This window comes from Solanum stenotomum, chromosome 3 (genome assembly GCF_019186545.1).
Source record: "Solanum stenotomum isolate F172 chromosome 3, ASM1918654v1, whole genome shotgun sequence".
NCBI classification, from domain to species: domain Eukaryota; kingdom Viridiplantae; phylum Streptophyta; class Magnoliopsida; order Solanales; family Solanaceae; genus Solanum; species Solanum stenotomum.
Window position 1 is genome coordinate 18159116 of NC_064284.1, and position 17946 is coordinate 18177061.

At 33.3% G+C, this 17946-nt stretch overlaps 4 protein-coding genes across 4 annotated transcripts in view; 2 read left to right on the forward strand and 2 right to left on the reverse strand.

Annotated features, from left to right (window-relative positions):
* LOC125858312 (uncharacterized) overlaps positions 1 to 17946 on the forward strand; it is a 139470-nt gene that overhangs the window by 107829 nt on the left and 13695 nt on the right. The gene's annotated exons all lie outside the window — the stretch shown is intronic.
* On the reverse strand, positions 1027 to 4812 carry LOC125858327 (SUMO-conjugating enzyme UBC9). The gene is made up of 4 exons (XM_049538083.1): positions 4657 to 4812; positions 3480 to 3607; positions 2218 to 2322; positions 1027 to 1349 (listed from the first exon to the last, which is right to left on the reverse strand). The coding sequence occupies exons 1-4, from the start codon at positions 4724 to 4726 to the stop codon at positions 1206 to 1208; spliced, it is 447 nt and encodes a 148-aa protein (XP_049394040.1). The 5' UTR covers positions 4727 to 4812; the 3' UTR covers positions 1027 to 1205.
* Positions 8391 to 11346, forward strand: LOC125858324 (uncharacterized). Its single transcript, XM_049538080.1, has 4 exons — positions 8391 to 8755; positions 9175 to 9493; positions 10771 to 10829; positions 10957 to 11346. Exons 1-4 carry the CDS (start codon positions 8503 to 8505, stop codon positions 10986 to 10988), a joined length of 663 nt encoding a protein of 220 aa, XP_049394037.1. The 5' UTR covers positions 8391 to 8502; the 3' UTR covers positions 10989 to 11346.
* Positions 13201 to 16755, reverse strand: LOC125858313 (probable inactive receptor kinase At4g23740). The gene is made up of 3 exons (XM_049538070.1): positions 16177 to 16755; positions 14446 to 15730; positions 13201 to 13991 (listed from the first exon to the last, which is right to left on the reverse strand). The coding sequence occupies exons 2-3, from the start codon at positions 15677 to 15679 to the stop codon at positions 13336 to 13338; spliced, it is 1890 nt and encodes a 629-aa protein (XP_049394027.1). The 5' UTR covers positions 15680 to 15730; positions 16177 to 16755; the 3' UTR covers positions 13201 to 13335.

The following is a 17946-nucleotide window of genomic DNA, read 5'->3' on the forward strand; positions in this document are numbered from 1 at the left end:
CTTTTGAAAGTTTTCCTATATAAAACATTTTAAACGGAATTACTAATTTTATCACTGTGTATGAACACGACATGTCACATGAGTCACCGTGCCCTTTTGCCGTTTCTGATTCCAAAGCTAAAATGGACCTCCTTTCTTATTTAGATCAGGCAATCAGAACTGATATATATAGAGTACTATTTTGGGATTACATATTAACATTATATTAGCTAGTCATAAGGTTGGACGGTTTTCTAGTCATAATTTTTACCTTTTAGCAATCGATTCATGAGACATACCTTTCTTTAGAATTTAAAGTCATATCAGGATAAAACTTATAAAATATTATGATACAAAAATATAAATTTATATCTCGTAAAATAAATTATTTATTACAAAAGACAAAATTTAAAGATTCTACCACGAAATAAAGGGCAAAAGTGCAATTGACCCTTTTCTAGGTTCATCGGGTGTAGTTTCTCGTCTGCTTTTCTGATTCTGTTATTGGGGGGCTGCTTTCTGGACAATCTACAATACACGGTTTATTAGTACAGTTAACTCTAAGCTTTACGCCAAATGTTTAACAATGATTTTAGAGGTTCAAATATACTTCCATTCACCTGTGTAATTACCCCATATCTATGCTAGTGAAAATAATTAAATTCTGTACAAATTAATCCGAACACCATTATTCTACCTCATCCAAGCATGAAGGACGAGTTGCCTGCCCAGAAATGTACACCATCTATGTCGGCCTTCAAGATGACGTTGAATGCTTATGCCTTATGGTTAGCATTCTTGGGCTTGTTGTGCCAAGTATAAAGTTAATATGAAGTTGAGAAATGGAACTAATAGCTTGTTTGGCCAAACTTATAGCTTGATTGGACCCTTCAATTCCCAACAATCAACACGGGATGTTGGGAATTGAAGGGCTCCAATGCTTATCCCGCATTTCATCTAATTCAGCTACAGCATAGCTAAAGCATGCAAGGAGATGTAAATATTCAGGTCTATATTAGCTTTGTCGAAACAAATGGTCTGCAAATATAAGAAAAGGTCAATTCATTGGTTTCTTTCAAAGATCAAATTGTTCATACAACTATTAAAGAGCAGCATCCATCATTTTCCTCCCCCTCAAAGAACAGATGAACTCATTAATATATTCAATGTAAATAACAAAGTGTCTGAAAGTACAATGTCCTGATCCCACAAATACCAATGTGCATTTAGCCCATGGCATACTTCTGGGTCCAGCTCCTTGCAGTACTCTCGTACTTGTTCCGGTCTGTCTTGTACATGTGTGCAATCTCCGGGACCAAAGGATCATCAGGATTAGGGTCCGTCAGAAGTGAACATATCGAAAGCAACACCTGAGTATTGAAACAAAAAGTTATCAACAAATAAGTGGAGAGACAGAGCAGAAGTAATCCATGGTCACACTGCTTTTTTATTGCTCGGCAGAAATTTAAAGCTTCAATAATGCAACATATCCTCGAGAAGCAAATTTAGTGGCTGATCATCCTAAGAGAGCTTTTGAGCTGTCTGACTTTCAAAGGTCCCCCCTCCTTTTAACATGCACCAGTAGTGAAAAAGGTAAACTGGCTGGAGGATTCCCATTAGTTGAAAAAACTCCGTTATGTGGAGTCAATGAGAGCATTTTTATCTTAAGATAGATGGTCAGAGGCATACATTGAGTGGATGAGAAAGATATTAGGAAAGGTACTCTAATGGCATAACTTAAAGAGGAAATCCAGACCCAAGATGCCAAGAATCTAAGTACTTGTAGTCTACTATACGTCTTTAACTCTGATCAATGATCATGACAAACTGGAAATTTAAAATAAACGACATAGATTAGTACTGGGAATATTCCTATAAACTAGTTTGCAGACATTGTGATTTGCCCATGGTATTATATGGAAATGCAAAATAAGTTTTAATTACTTTAATGTAGAAAGAAATTTTAAAAATATAGTAAATCTTATGGTTCTGACTAGTAAACAATAAGCCTTTCTAGTGGCATTACACAAGGCACTGTTCCTTATAACAAAGATCTAACTAACTCAATCATTATAGTAGTTCCCAAATGAAAGGAAAATAAAGAAGCAAGATTGCCCCATATAAGTTTAGAACAATTTATTGAAGTACAAGGGTACTATGTACACTTGAAGAAATATCACTAAAACAATAATATTAGTACTTTAAATATGAACAGCTTAAATGTAATAAGAAATGAACCTTGGAAATTGTTAGGGCAGGGCTCCACTGCTCCTTTAAAATGTCAAGGCATATGCTTCCGTTGCTGTTTATGTTTGGGTGGAAAACTTTTGTCCTGAAAGCCACCTGTCAGATTTACACCAATAGTGAGTGTCTTTCATCCAAGTTCATTATCAATGACAAAAGTATTAGAAAGAAATGAATACAGAATGTCACCAAATCAAGCACAACAGCAAAGGAGAAAATGATACTTGTGACTACTCATGGAGAGTCCTCGATCTTTCGACTTAGTTATTCTATTTGACATTTTTATATAATCTGGAGAGATATTTTGACCTGTTACTCATGGAGAGTCCTCGATCTTTTGCCTTAGTTATTCTATTTGACATCTATTTATGATCTGGAGAGATATTTTGACCTGTTTTGTCAGATTTATTGATGCTATCACAACTTAGAGAAACTTTTTAAAATTATACTGATGTTTGGTTAACTCAAAGATTTAAACGATTATCACAAATCAGTATTTTTACATGCTGGCCATTATTTACTTATTTGTTTATTGTAAACTGCAGAAGACAGCTAAAATTGGCTTTTGTCACTTGTCACACTTAAATTATTTTGTGCTGTAAAATTCTCTCACTTGCCAAACAATCCTTAATTATACAGTCCTTTCTGCAATATTACATTTAACATCATATACTTTTATCTCATTTGAGGCTGCTAAGATTACTCTCAAGTATCTGAGTAAACCAAAAAAGAAAGTAACAAATGCTCAAAATGCACAAGGAAGAAGACTTCTATATGATATATCGAACCAAACACGATTCAACAGAGATCATGGTATAAAGAACACAAAAGATACAAATAAAAAGTTCTTTCATGTGAATATCAACCCATCAAGCAAGAACTATTGGGATCTTCAAAAGACAATATACTGCAGCTAAAAACAACATAAGCATGCTAGTCCACAAAAAATGTGAGCTTGAGCCTAGTCCTTCTTCAGCTAGCTTTCGAATTTAAGATTAAGGAACCGTGCCTGTCATCCCCCCAATTTGACATAAAGGAGCTTAATCAGTCGTGTTAAAGTTAAGGATTCACTAAAAAAAAAATGTCTTGTAGCATCGATAATAATTGAAAATCAGGTTCACTTATTCGATATACGGGATCTCTTAGAACCAGCAAATTCTAGGATGTCAAGGGCCCTTAACTAATCTATGATGTCATGTGTATCAACAGCTATGATCAATGCGATATTTAAGGAACGACAAGAGCTCACAATGCACCTTAGGTGGCTTGAATGGATAATCTGGAGGAAAATGGATTGTCACCAGGAAAACTCCACCAGAATAAGGACTGTCTGGAGGACCCATGATCGTTGCTTGCCAATGAAACATGTCCTCAGCAACAGGTCCTGAGAAATCCAGTTTTAGGCAGGTAAGTAAAACAAAATACAAATGACAAGCCCAACAAAATTATCCTTTAGAGAGGTTTTAAGATAAGTGGTTAATAGGGTTTGGTCTGGATGCTTCATATAAATCCAAACACTGATAAACAAAGGAAAGAACCTGCTTGACTGAATTACTAGTTTTTTCTTATCAGGAAGTACAAGACATAAGCATATTTTGATACAGAGAACAGAAAAAATTATCACAACGTCTTTATTAAAAGAAAAATCTGATTTTAAGCCACAACCGTTTATATCAAAAAGCAAAAGTTCTTAGTTCTAACCAAATCGGCTTTGACTACTTGTTTCATCGGAAGTATTCAAGAGAAGAAGAAACCACTAAATTAACTGGCAGGGGAAGGAGGAGGCTGGCTCGTTTATAGGCTAGCACATACAAAGGAATACACAAGAATCCATCTGTATAACATTATTGCAGTTTCACATATAAAGGTCCCGGTACGAACAATGCCAAACAGAGAGTTGTGCATTCTAGCACCACATCTCGCGTAAACTTCCTGTCCCGTTGATATCCAATTCAATTATGTCACTGCCAAGCCTACTAAGCAATCGCAGTCATACAAATGACACACGAAAACCAGAACGTATATCATAACTTCCATTTAAGTGACAAAATACTCAACCATTGACATGTTTAGAGTTAATGAATCAAACTAACAAACCGGAATAACGCCAAAAACAAAACATTGATGCAAAAAAATATAAGAATTTTGTGGCAGCCAGATCAGCGGTAACAAAATGAACTACGTTTTCAGACCACGAGATTAAAAAATGGTCTACAGCCAAATCTCAATAATGATCTCCTCAACGATCAGATCATACATCCAACAATTCAAATAGCAGATTTGACGATCAGATCATACATCCAACAATTCAAATACTGTAACAGATTTGTTTGGCAAACAAAATTTCAAACAAAAGCTAGCGGAAAACAAATTAAATTGCGTGGATGTATAAATGCACAAAAAAAAATGTAGCAAGAGAATTGAGTTTTTTACCAGCACTACAAGAAGTAGGAGGATCCTTTTGAAGATCTTTGAGCTCCTTCAAGATCCGCTTGGAAGCCATAGCGACTCCTGTAATTCAAAATTTCTGAGATCCATAACACATACAACAGAAAAAAATTCGATCTAATTATGCTTAACAAAAAACAAAAACATTGATGAAAGTGATGAACGAGACCTGACAGAGATCGGGATCCTCCTTTGGATGAACAGCACAAAAACACGAAAGAAGAAGAAGAAAAGATGAAAAATGATGAATCCGTCAGGGAAAAATGACCATTTATATAGTGGCCTCGCCCCGCACAGTAGGAATAGTATTTATTTTAGTGATTAAATTTTAAAGAGTTCCATTTTTCGCCGACCCGCCGTTTCTTAACTAAATTCTACAATAATCATTCCCAATCGAATCATTGATTAGAAATCGAACCATTTAATTTAATTTCAACTGATGGTTTTTTAATTTTTGATGTGCATAATTTTAATACATGCATTTCATATGATCATTCGCATGAGATATACTCGTATTTATTTGTATTATATCATGTAGGATGTGTATGTTTATTTATGCATATTAAAAATTGAAAGTAAATTAAGATCAAGTTAAAAAATAAGTCGATGTATTAGACCTATATTTGCTAGTTGCTATAATATGAAGGTTGAAATATATCTACAATTGCTTCCCTGTGTATTAATGACTCTGTAACACAATGTAGAGTTAAAAAAATGTATAGTTGGAATTACATTTGGATCTTCATATATATGTTTTTTTTCTTTTATTCTCTGTCTGACATTGAATCCTCTTAATGCAAAGGTGAGAAGTATTAAATAGTTTATGTTTAATTGTTATTCATATTAATATATTTTATGAACATAGATGAATTTCTCAATTCAAACAATTCTTTGTATGATAAACCAAAAGTATATTATAATAATAATTGCAGTGATTTTGTACTTCCCGATAAAGGTTAAATCAAATGAAATATCCTATCATTGACCAAAAAGAAAAGAAGCATGAAATAGTAAAGAAACTCTTATAACCAATCGGAAAATGTCTTTGCCGAAAAGAAAGATAAAAAGAAATGATATATTTTATGTGATTAATTTAACTATTTAATACGTGAACGAAAACACACAATAAATAATTAATCAAAAATATCTAATTAAAATATTTGTTTGCAATTAAGATAGTCAATTAAAACATGATCTAATTCAAATATCTAAAAAATATATTCTAATTTACGATTAAATATTAAGCATAAAGAAAATGGTACTCAATAGGAAATGATTAAATAAACATTCAAGAATCTTTACATAAGATTCTTTAAAAGAGAGGAAATATGAGCTGGATACATTGGAATATATATATATATGAGTTGGAGACAGTGGATAGGCAACTGGCCAACTGGGCTCATGGCTTTTAACTATAGTATACTCGAATAGTTCTCAATATAGAAAAATTAACGATGAATAAAATTATATAAGTAATAAAATTTTTATGTTAATTCCATTTAACTGTAAATAGCGATGAATTATATATAAAAAAAATTGATTAACTTAAAACTGTTTAGCGATAAATTAATTAAGAATACTAGTAAATTCAGTAAATAATTTTATGTCTTACACTAGTGTTTGCTTCACAATTGGGGTTTAATGTCTACGTCCCATATCTCTGACCACTTACACATATTATATTCTTTTCAAAGAAAACGATATTCCTATATTGGAATCGTTTGGTGGAAGGTACATAAACAATTGATATCAATTATCATCATAAAATATAGTATAGAATATATTGTATTCAAATGGGCGTATTCAAATAATCGATGCACAATTCATGTCGCTTTGATTTACGGTATTAATAATACACATATTGAAAGTTAAGAAAATTAAGTTCAATTTGTATAGTATTTTGATATGATTACCAGGCGGTATATTGGAAATAATTTATCTATATTTTCATAAGATAAGAAGAACGTTGTGTATACACCACATTCTTCAAATTTCACTTGGAAAATGAGGCTAAATATGTTGTTATTGAAAGAGATAAAAGTGTGGAGAAAAGAAAAATTAACTACACATAGACTAAATTACTTGAAGCCAAAAATACCTAATTTGCTGAGAATATAATTAAATAATAAAAAGTGTATTTTTCCTAACCGCTTAAACTTCTAAATGAGATGATCACACACTTTAACATAATTATAATATATTATTCAAATTAATAATAATCTATTCATTACTAATCGGCGCATAAATAACTCATGCATAAAAATTCCTAAATAACTATATATTTCATTCGTTTCAATTTTTTTCCTTAAATATTTTGAATTACTAATTATTGTAACTTGTACTAATACTTTTTATACCGTTTTTAAATATCTAACATTTATTTTTAAAAAGTAAATATTTTACAAAAATAATCAAATTGACTCTCATCCTCCGAATCAAGTCGTGTAAATTGAAACAGATCAATGGAGTAATATTTGACCACATAAGGTATAGATTGGAGGCTTAAAACTGCATCCATTGAATAAGTCTTCCTTGCAATTTGCACAGACCATAGAAAGTCCAATAAAACATTTGCTTTGCTTTACAAAAAGTAGTTACTATTAAAATAAGTAATATTTTTTTTTTAAAGTGTTGAATTTTCATTCTACTTTTGAATCGATGTAACATTATTTGATCACAAAGATGGAAGCGTCTCTATTTGACAGTCCTTTATAATTTCTTTTAATTGTATGTTCAATGTCCTTATTATGACAAATCCTTATCTAAATTGTAATTAGGATAGGTAAAAAATCTCAATTCCTATTTATTAAAAAGGATCCACAACGGAAGCAATTAGAATAATCTTACATCTAATATTAGATAATCAGTATTAACATATTTTAATGGAACAAAAAATGAGTACATACCTCCTTGGGCATGAATGCACCCACAAAAATCAAGCTTCTCTCCCACAATCTTACATATTTTATATGTCCTTTTATATAGGTTTAGAAATCTTTTGTCACGCACCCTCATCATAAATTTTGTATAAATTAAATTATGCCTTCTAATTTATGAATTCTGAAATTGAGTTATTGCCCCTCACTCAATATAAATTTTATAAAAATTAAGTTATGTCTTTTATAACATAATAACTTGATATGTCTCTTAAAATATACTTGTGATATATTATGATGTAAACATATAAATTTATACCAAATGAAAAAGTTATTTAATTTGTTATTTCAATATTAGAGGTATTGTCGATTAATTATTTTTTACTTAAAGTGTTGAATGGTACAAAATTTAAGACCGTTAAATTTTAGAGTAAAATATAAAAGAACACCTGACAATAGAAATATTCGCATGAATGATCCAAAATACAAAGCTCAATTACGAAGTTTACCTATATTCTTCGTGTCATTCTAAAAGTGTCTCAATTTGATTAACGATGAAATTTAAAGATATTTGAATTTTTTAATTTTTAAATTAAAAATATATATAGTCTTTTAAATCTTATAATCTTAAAGTTATTATCTATAATATTGAAATTGAAAAACTTACCCTAGTTATCTCAATTTATGTGATATTACTTTTCAACTTGTCATAAAAATTTAAAAATATATAGATTTTTGATAGGATAAAAAAAGAAAGAAAAATAAGACAACTGGATAAATTATTAGGGGAAAAGAAAAGGTGGCCGGTGGGGCCCATCTGGGAAGCCAGGTGATGTAACAATGGACGCCAGCTGTGCACGCTCTCTCTTGTTACCGGCAAATCAACAAACTTTTAGACCTCGCTACTTCCGCCAACCATTTCTTCGCCGGCACTTCCCCCTCAACATCTCCGGCGATGTCACGTTATCTATCAAATAGGGGAGGAACTCAAGCACAAAAGGTTCGTTTCGATGAAGAAGCGATTCCCGACGAGGACGAAGTAGGCGGGACTTTGAAATTGAGGCCCTCCGATAGCAACATCACGGAAGATCAAGAGCCTTTTATGGGAATTAAAGTCCGTAGAAAAGCTTCTATTCATAGGGATTATCTCGGTGATTATGTTGATGTGCCTTCTCGACCTTATCTGATGAAGATTCTCGAAAAGCAAGGTATTCTGTTCCTTTCTTTTTAAATTTTTAGGGTTTCTACTCTCAATGTGTTAAATTTGTTCTTTTTTATCTTTAATTTGATGTGACCTCTTCATAGGTACTGCATATAGAGACATATTCTCTGCTAACAATTTGTATTTCGGAAAGGAAACTCAGATACCTCATTATTTTTTTTGGTTGCTGAACAGCTCTTATTGAATCTCTTTAACATCTATTGTTGTGCTGAATGTGTATCTGGAGTTGTTACTCTTTTTAATGGACAAGCAAATAGGGGAACTTGAGTTTGAACGAATATAAAGCACAAATTTTCTTGTACAGATACACTTGAACAAATATAAAGCACATACTTTCTTGTACAGGTGAGAACAGCCCTTATCTCTAGAAATTCTAATCTATGTTGATGTGTCTATATTTTGCAGGTGACAAAAAGGTTCTGTTTGCTGACACAGTTCTGAAGTTTACAAGCACAGGGAAGATGAAGCGGCGCATTCTCCTTGTAACTGATTTCGCCATTTACATTGTAGACCCAGAAAGTGGTGCACTTAAACGGCGGATTGCCCTGGCAGCTGTTGAGAAGCTCTGTCTGAGTGAATTAAGTGATAATTTCCTTGCAATTATCATTCCGACTGAGTACGATCTGCTCATGGCCAGTACTCGGAAGACAGAAATAGTAACAATCTTAGTAGATGCTACCAAGAGTCAATCTGACTATGAACTCGATGTTCTCTTTTCTAATAGGTAATTTGATTAGTTCATTGTCATTTTCTTATTCATCGTTTAAGTCCAAATCGTTTGTTAAGTTGTACGTCTGAACTTGATAAATTTTGAGCTGCACTAAACACACATCTCCAGTTATTGTCATAGATGCTTAGGGCACTGTTGTTAAAGACGCGTGTTTGATGCAGTTAAAGTTTCTACATTAGAGAAAGATAAAGACTTGGAGCATTTTCTGTCTCAACCTTAGGACAGACCTGTTCATATCCTAGCAATACTGTGGCTTGAGAATGATTCACTATAATTGCTTACCGTCATATGAATACTCTCAATTCTGATTGGTATATCACTTGTAAACTGCTGAAATGTGGCAAACATGATGATTCTAGATGTCAAACCTTCCATTTTGTCCTAATGTTTGTAAAACTTTTTTTGTGGCCTCTGAGAAAAACTGTGGGGTGGAGACCCTTTTTTATTTTTTTAATAACATGTTGGATAGAATATTGAGTTATTGATGTCGAAGCTGATTCAGGCGAAGAATTTTAAATCTGAGAAGCAAGTGATGCTTTTCTTTTATCGTCACAGGTGATGTGAAGGTTGAAATTACTTGTTTTTTTAGTAATGAAGTAAGCATTATCATTAATGGCATCAAGAAGATGCAAATAATTCAGATATTGCAAAAGATAGCAAGTACAAAAGAGATTTTGTTGCTCCATACAATGAGGCTTAAGTTGAGGATATGGAGTTAACAAAATCCAAAAAGGTGTAAGGAGAGTTTACAGGAGCTAAGTTGCTCCAAATACATAAACCTAAGAGTCATTAGCTTTCAGGGAGTGGTTTGGAGAATTGGAGTTGATATTCCATCGAAACATCTTCTGCTCCTTCCATTCCAAACATTGAAATTGCTAGTTATAGAAACAGCAAAAAGAAAAAGGGCATGGGGTAGCTAGGGCAGGGTTGGAGCTATGTGGTCACACATGATTAGAGGTTGACTAACATGCTATTTTCTCATGGCATCACCTCTAGGAACTTGTATAACTTTTTGTCACTGATACCTTTTCAATCTGAAAAGATGCTAAATATTATGATGTACACTTAATTCACTAACGCAGATTTCATTTGACTATCAGAGTAGCATTTAGGACTAATGTAATGCTTGCTGCTCGTGATTATCTATTGTCTTTATACACATGCTGCTTCTTTTCCTCTTCCTCTACCTTGGATATATTTTTGTCATTTTCATTTCCTTTTAAATACTTAAATACTATTGTTTATAGTGTTTCCTTATCTTAATCGTGCAGGTTTGAGTACAATGCAACTTCTGAGCTTGTTAAAGAAGTTCAATTTGAGCAAGTTGAAGGTTGGTAGTGGTTTTTTCTCACGACTTTTTCTATTTACTATCTTTCTCTGCAGATAGTGGTTGGATTTGACAATTTTCTAAATTCTCTTACCCTGAGCTGGTTTATTTTCTTCTCCTTCAATTTCAGCTGGTGTCAAAACAAGAATCTCACGCAAATGAACTACCCTTAGCGTGTAATGGTCTAAGAATGCAAACTGCTCACTACCATGCCTGCAAACATGTCTTGCTATTTGAAAGGGGGAGCCGGTATTGCACTTCATCAAACAAATAACGGGGTGGGGAGCCAGGTGTATCATTCCATGTAGAAATGTGATCAATATTTACTTATCGAAGAACAAAAAGGAAAAAGCGACAGAGAATGTATTATGATTCTCCTCATATGAGCTTGTTTCGTCATTTTAGCTATCCCTGTCTATGTTTGTTTATATAGCTTGTTGCTCTCCTCCTCCGTATCTGGCTGTGTTGTGTAATATTGTACATTATCCAATTTATAAAATTGAGATTGTTTGGTGTCTGATAGTTGGAACGCAAAAGTCATACATCAAGTTTCTACACCTAAGGGTAGATGGACTTTAACCATTGTGGATTTTATATACTACTATTATTTACAGTGATAAGACAGCTCATTTGTTATAGTATTAAATAATGCAGGCAAGTTGATATTTTGAAAGAGAAAAGCAGGTAGAGTGCTGTGGACATAGAAGCCTTCTTTACGGCACGTCAAAGACTAATATGCAAATGTTGTAATGCATTATACATTTGAAGTCTGCGCCTACCATGTGCAAATTGATACCGCCTGTTTGGTCTATTCTCAAAATTATTTTCTGATTATATAAATTTGTGATTAGTATTTGACTTTTGATTAAAATAATCAATTTGTTAATTGTGCTAAAATTAGTTTCCTTGTATAAGTCCAGATTCTGATAATGAATTGACATTTAGCTTAGATAATCCAAACCAAATACACATTTTAGCATCTCTATTCAATGTGGTAGGTGAACAAATATTTGGCAGAAGCTCGAGAAAGAAATGCCATCTTTATTACTGCTACCTATGCGTTTATTAGATTAAAGACGAGGTTAATGATGTTGGAATTGTAATGTAGGAATTACTATAATGTATAATTTAAAACAAATAATTATTTTTTAAGGAAAATAAAAGCGTGTTACTATTATGAAGGTTATCTTTATGATATTAGTGTTTCTTAATATCTGCATTATTGTTTCACAATCTTTTCCGCATAAATCAATACATAACATCTAGGTACTCCCTATATGTCTTCATTTTTAGCCCAATAAAGCTAACATTTATCAATAAAAATATGAGAATTTTTCAGAAATAACTATAGTTTGTCTAATTACAATTCATAGCAACAATTTAAGAGAGGATAAAGGGGAGCAAAATTTTGGAGAGAGAGACAGGAGAGATGTAGAATATTCATGCTGATACATACATGTTATAGTAATACATAGTGATACATGTTGTATCATATGTATTCATTCGTAATATATAAATACAAAGTTCAATACATATAGGTTAATACAGTTATATCGATTATATTCATTTGTGATATAAAAATACAGAAATGCAAGTTGTATTCCATACAACCAAACTGATATATAAATTGATGTACAAAGCTGATACAATATTGTTTGTTCATACAATCCTTAGATAAATACTGTTGATATAATTGATACATACAAGTATCTTTTCTTTCTTTTTTCTTTCTATATATCCATATTCGATATTTGATGTAATATAATTAATACAACTAAATGAATTATATGTCTTTGTTATGGAGTCCCACAGTTGGATGCAATTTTGAATCATTGTTTGATCATAAAATTTCAAATTTGAAAAATAGCTTATAGCATGTTTTATAATCCATTTTTCACTTTTGAAGTTGTATTTAAGTACATTCATGCATTAATATTGTTCCAAATATTTTTTACAAAAAAATATAACCAAACACAACTGTACCTTCAACCTCAACCCTATAAGTTCCCAAAAAACGAAAAATATTTAGAATCTATGGCCAAACACCAAAATCTTGAATAATAATAATACATGGTCGCTTAATTTGGAAGGCACCAAGCTATTCGAAGCTTTTGCACCTTTCAATTTAAGGTCTGACCTACCATGTGCAAATTCATTCTGCTACAATTCGAATGTACTTGCTACTTTTTACCTGTTTGGTTAGAATGATCAAAATTATTACCCAATGCTTATATAAGTCATTATCTGATAAAATGATGAAAATAATCAATGCCTTTGAAGCACAAACACTTCGATATTAGCATCATAAAATTACTCTTGTAGTAGCTAGAGTTAATGAAATGGTTGAACCACTTATCTGATATAATCTTAAATATAAGATCAAGTAAATATTTCTATTCAATTTTGTAGCTGAAATAATGTTTGACAGAAGTCTGAGGAAAAAACTTATAACAATGAAACAATTGAGCATATATAGAACAGTAACTAATCACTAAATAACAAAGAAATATCAGTGTGTAATGGAAGACGGCCCTATTTCAGTCATCGGTGGTGTCAGGTTTGGTGTAGAAGCTTCAGTGGATGTTCGAGTCCCCGTATTCACTCTCCTAACACCCTCTACCATCTTTACTACTTCTGTCATTTTTGGTCTCTGCTCTGGCATTCTGGATACACAAGTCAAACCTATTTGTAACATCTCTACCATTTCTTCTTCTATATTTGGATACCTCAAAAGCTCCACGTCAAATACTTCAGCAGTCCACTCCTCACGAACGACAGAATGTACCCACCTGACTAAGTGGACAATGTCGCTTGTACCTGTGGCATGTGTAGGTGACTTTCCAGTGAGAAGTTCAAGTATTAGGACACCAAAGCTGTAGACATCAGTGGCTTGAGATACTTTTCTTGAATCTGTAACTTCTGGAGGTTGATAACCAGCAGCTCGCACGATTGGTGTAGCAATTGGACCCATTATAGTTGCCAAGCCAAGATCAGAAATACAACCGAAACCTTGGGAGTTGAGGAATACATTTGAGGATTTTATGTTCCCGTGAACAAGCCTCCCCCCAGACTGTCCATGTATTTGAGCAATGCCTCTAGCTGCACCAATGGCAATGCGTAGTCGGGTTTCCCAGTCCAGAGGAATTCGATCAGCAGACCTCTTTGCTGCAATTACAGAGTGCATCAGATATTATGATAGGAATACTTGAAGGTGCAGTTAAGAGACTATCCACCTAACGATGATGAAAGTTGACTATAAAACCAAAGCAAAGTTCGCGAGCAACATGATGTTCTTGAATTTTGACAAATTAAAATAAAAGTTGTACTTAGACATTGGCCTAAAGCGGCATGTAGTTATGGCTTCGAGACATTTATGCTGTCCTATAAACTATTGATGATTAAAAAAACTATCAAGAGGACAACAACAGCAGATACTCTATTAATTCAAAGGTAATTGGTTATGTTGGAATTAGCCTACAAGCAATTTCAAATACTATTGCACAAGACACATCATAGCTAAAAATGATCTGCATTATCTTTTTGGTCCTGATAACCAGTTCTCTATGGATCAGTCAAGAATAAAACAGCAAGATTAGTAGAAATTGGGTGCTTAACATACCATGCAGCATCAAAGATGCACTCCCTTGGCTGTAGAAATCATATACCATGAGCTTCTCATCCTTGGAATAGTAGTATGCCCTCAGTGGAGCCACATTCTCATGCCTGATATTGCCAACAACCTCCATCTGCTGCTCAAAATCTTTTCTTCCCACACTCTCCTTCAATCTCTTCACCACAACTGTGGTAGAATCCTCCAAAGCTGCCTTATATGCAGTGCCAAATGTTCCCTTTCCAAGCACTTCCGCTGAAGCTCTCAACAGATCTTCAAGGTCAAATGCAAGATTACAACCCTCAAAGAATGCGAGATTCCCTACTCCATGCTGACTGCTGGAAACTCCCTTCCTGACTACATCTTCTTTCTTGATTGATTTCTCTGTGGCCCCACTTTTACCCTCTTTCTTCGAAAAGCACATAATCAGCACTGCAGCTACTACCAAGAAACCTAAAACACATCCTCCAATTACAATCCCAAGTATTGCAGGTTCACGGAGTTTAAACGATTTCTTTTTCGGTAGGACACTTGGAGGAGGAACTGGAGGAAATGAAGGTGAAAAATTTGCAGGAGAAAGCCGGTTACCAGCAAAAGCTGAACCAGGAAATCTTTGAAGAGAATTGGGGATACTTCCAGTGAAGTTATTGTTTGATAGATCTAATATTTGCAAACTAGGGAGATTGAGATCAGGAATATTGCCAGAAAGCGAGTTATTAGCAAGAACCAGAGCAGTCAAATGAGTCAAGTTCGATATTGAAGAAGGTATACTCCCACTAAAATCATTATTTGACAAATTCAAAACCGAAAGGCTTTTCCAAGCAGAAAAATCAGCAGGCAATGGACCTTGAAAGTTATTGGATTGAAGATAAATAGAAGTAAGATTTCCAAGGTTTGCAAAATCAGAAGGTAAACTGCCACTAAAACTATTAGACCTTAAACTCAAGATCTGAAGATCAGACAAGCGGCTAAGAGTGTTTCCAGGAATCGAACCACGGAATCCAACTCCAGGCAACCTAATTGCTATAATTCTTGATTTGTCATGATTACAAGTGACTCCAGTCCAAGAACTGCAAGCAGAAGTTCTCTCATCCCAATTCAGGGATCGGGTATGATTAACATTATTAAGGAAATCAAGAAGCGCTTCTTTGTCCTCATATGGTTCACTACTTGCTAGCAAGAACAGAGCTGTGCAGAATAAAACTGAAAAAAACAGGAACTTTGTAGCCATCCTTCTCCTCATCTGAGCTTAAGCTACAAAGGCATCAGCTTCTAGTAACAGCACCCTTCATCTCTACAAGAATTTCAAAAATAAAATAAAATGGAATCAGACATTGAAACGGCATGATGTTCATTATTCACTATAAATAATTACCATTTAAACAAGAGAACCGTTTCTTAAACATAAATATACAATTTATAGGGCAACTAAAGTTACGTAGACACTCAGAACACATTTTGTTTTTGGGTCAACCACGCAAGTTCAGTAAAAGTTAGGTTTCAATAAACAGAACAGCTAAAGTAAAAACAAGAACCAGCTACAAATTTCTTCCGTCAACTTTTGGGGCTGCCAAAAAATAAAAAGAAAAGAACAAGGAACAAACAGGCATTTCACGTTCTTCACCTATTTCCAAACACACACATAAAAAGATTGAATTTTTAACACTTTTCTTGACCTTAAAGCAAAGTATGCATAATTTGAAAACTGTCGGCAATAACAAAAAGAACATTGAAATGAACCTGAATAGCAATACCCAGATAGCCAAATCACATCAAAATGGAGAAAACGAAAAACCCCACAAAATTCAGAAACTGTATAGTATACAAGCAAGTACCAGTGAGGCAAAAAATCAAACACTTGGTAGAGTAAACTGAAAAGAAGGAGTAGACGAAGAGGAAAATGATGGGAAGTAAATGCAGAATTAAGTAAGTAGCTAGAGAGAGACAATGATTAAATGAGAAGAAGGAGGGGGAGTGGGTGAGAGACAATAAATGATTGAAAGGCAGTTAATTTGAAGAAGAAGAAAGCAAATAAAGAAATGGGGTATATGTATGTATTTGGTTAACAAAGAAGCGAAAAGAGTGGGAAAAGCACGTGGAGACAAAAGTGGAATTACTACTACTATGATATGAAGAAGTTAAGCTAACAGTAATACACAAAATCAATTCTTTAACAATTTGCTTGGATTTAGAAGAAGAGGAGAAGTGGGTGCACGTGGTGCCAGTAAGGCAGGGAGCACCAGCAGAGCATTATCCACCATTTCCGCCATTTTTTGAAGCTCTTCACTAAAGGAAGACACAGATCGCAATTACGGAAAAGGGAAAGGAAATTAACCATTCTTAAACACGTCCCCCATGTTAGTAAAATCTAATTGGGGTGCGGCTTTATTAGTAGTGGAGTGCACCCTGTAACACGCCAAAATAAAGTACAGAAGATATTGCTGGTACGAAATGGAACAATCATCAAAATACTAATCGACTGAGCTATTAAGATTTTTAGACGTCTCGAGTATGTGAGTCATTACTATGAAAATAGGTTAAAATTGAGGGACAAGGTCAACTTTCTTACACAAAATTGATTCTTTTAGTTCTTTTTTAGTTGTAATATTGCACTTTTCGAAAGTTAGATTAACTAGTAGTGGAGTGTATCATGTAACACGCCAAATAAGGGACACAAGGAGATTACCCATGAGAAATCAAACTCTCGCTAATGAAAGTTAAAGAGATAATTAATTAATTGAGCTAGTAAAATTTTTAGACGTTTTAAGTCAAATGATGTGAATCATTACTATGAAATAGGTCAAAGTTGAGGGACAAGGTCAACTTTCTTTCACAAAATTGATACTCCTTTCGTTTCTTTTTAGTTGTAATGTTGCATTTTTCGAAAGTTAGATTGACTAACTTTCAAAGCTAAATTAGATTATATTAATTTGATATTCAAAAATTATATGAAAATTACTATAAGTTGAAATTTTTTTTCATATCAATATGATAAAAAAAATACAACTTAAAATGTTAGTTAAAATTCGTATTGTTTGACTATTGAAAACAGAAGGAGTACCAAGTTTATGGATTTTTCCTAAATATACCTTACAAAATTGTAACTACTTAGGATCAAACTTAAATATTTGGGCTAACCCATCGGTGGCCCCTTAAATTTGGCACGAAATTTCACTTAGGCACCTCAAGTGGATGATGTTCATTTTAGACACCTCATGTAGGGTTTCGCTGTGTCATTTTGGCACTTTTTGCTTACATGGCATAGTGAGTGTAATACACTTTTTGAACGCGCGTGAAAAACCTATTTAGTCGATTTTTTAATTTTTTTTTTTCTTCTTCTTTCCCATTTTCAGCCACCATTTTTGCAAACTTAAATATCCAACATGGTGAATAAAAAGAAATTTAGGAATAGACCCATTTCAAGATTAAATATTAAATTATTCAAGAAATTATTTCTTGAAAGAATTTAATATTTAAAATTTTAAACTTGCTAATTAGGGTAAAAAAGAT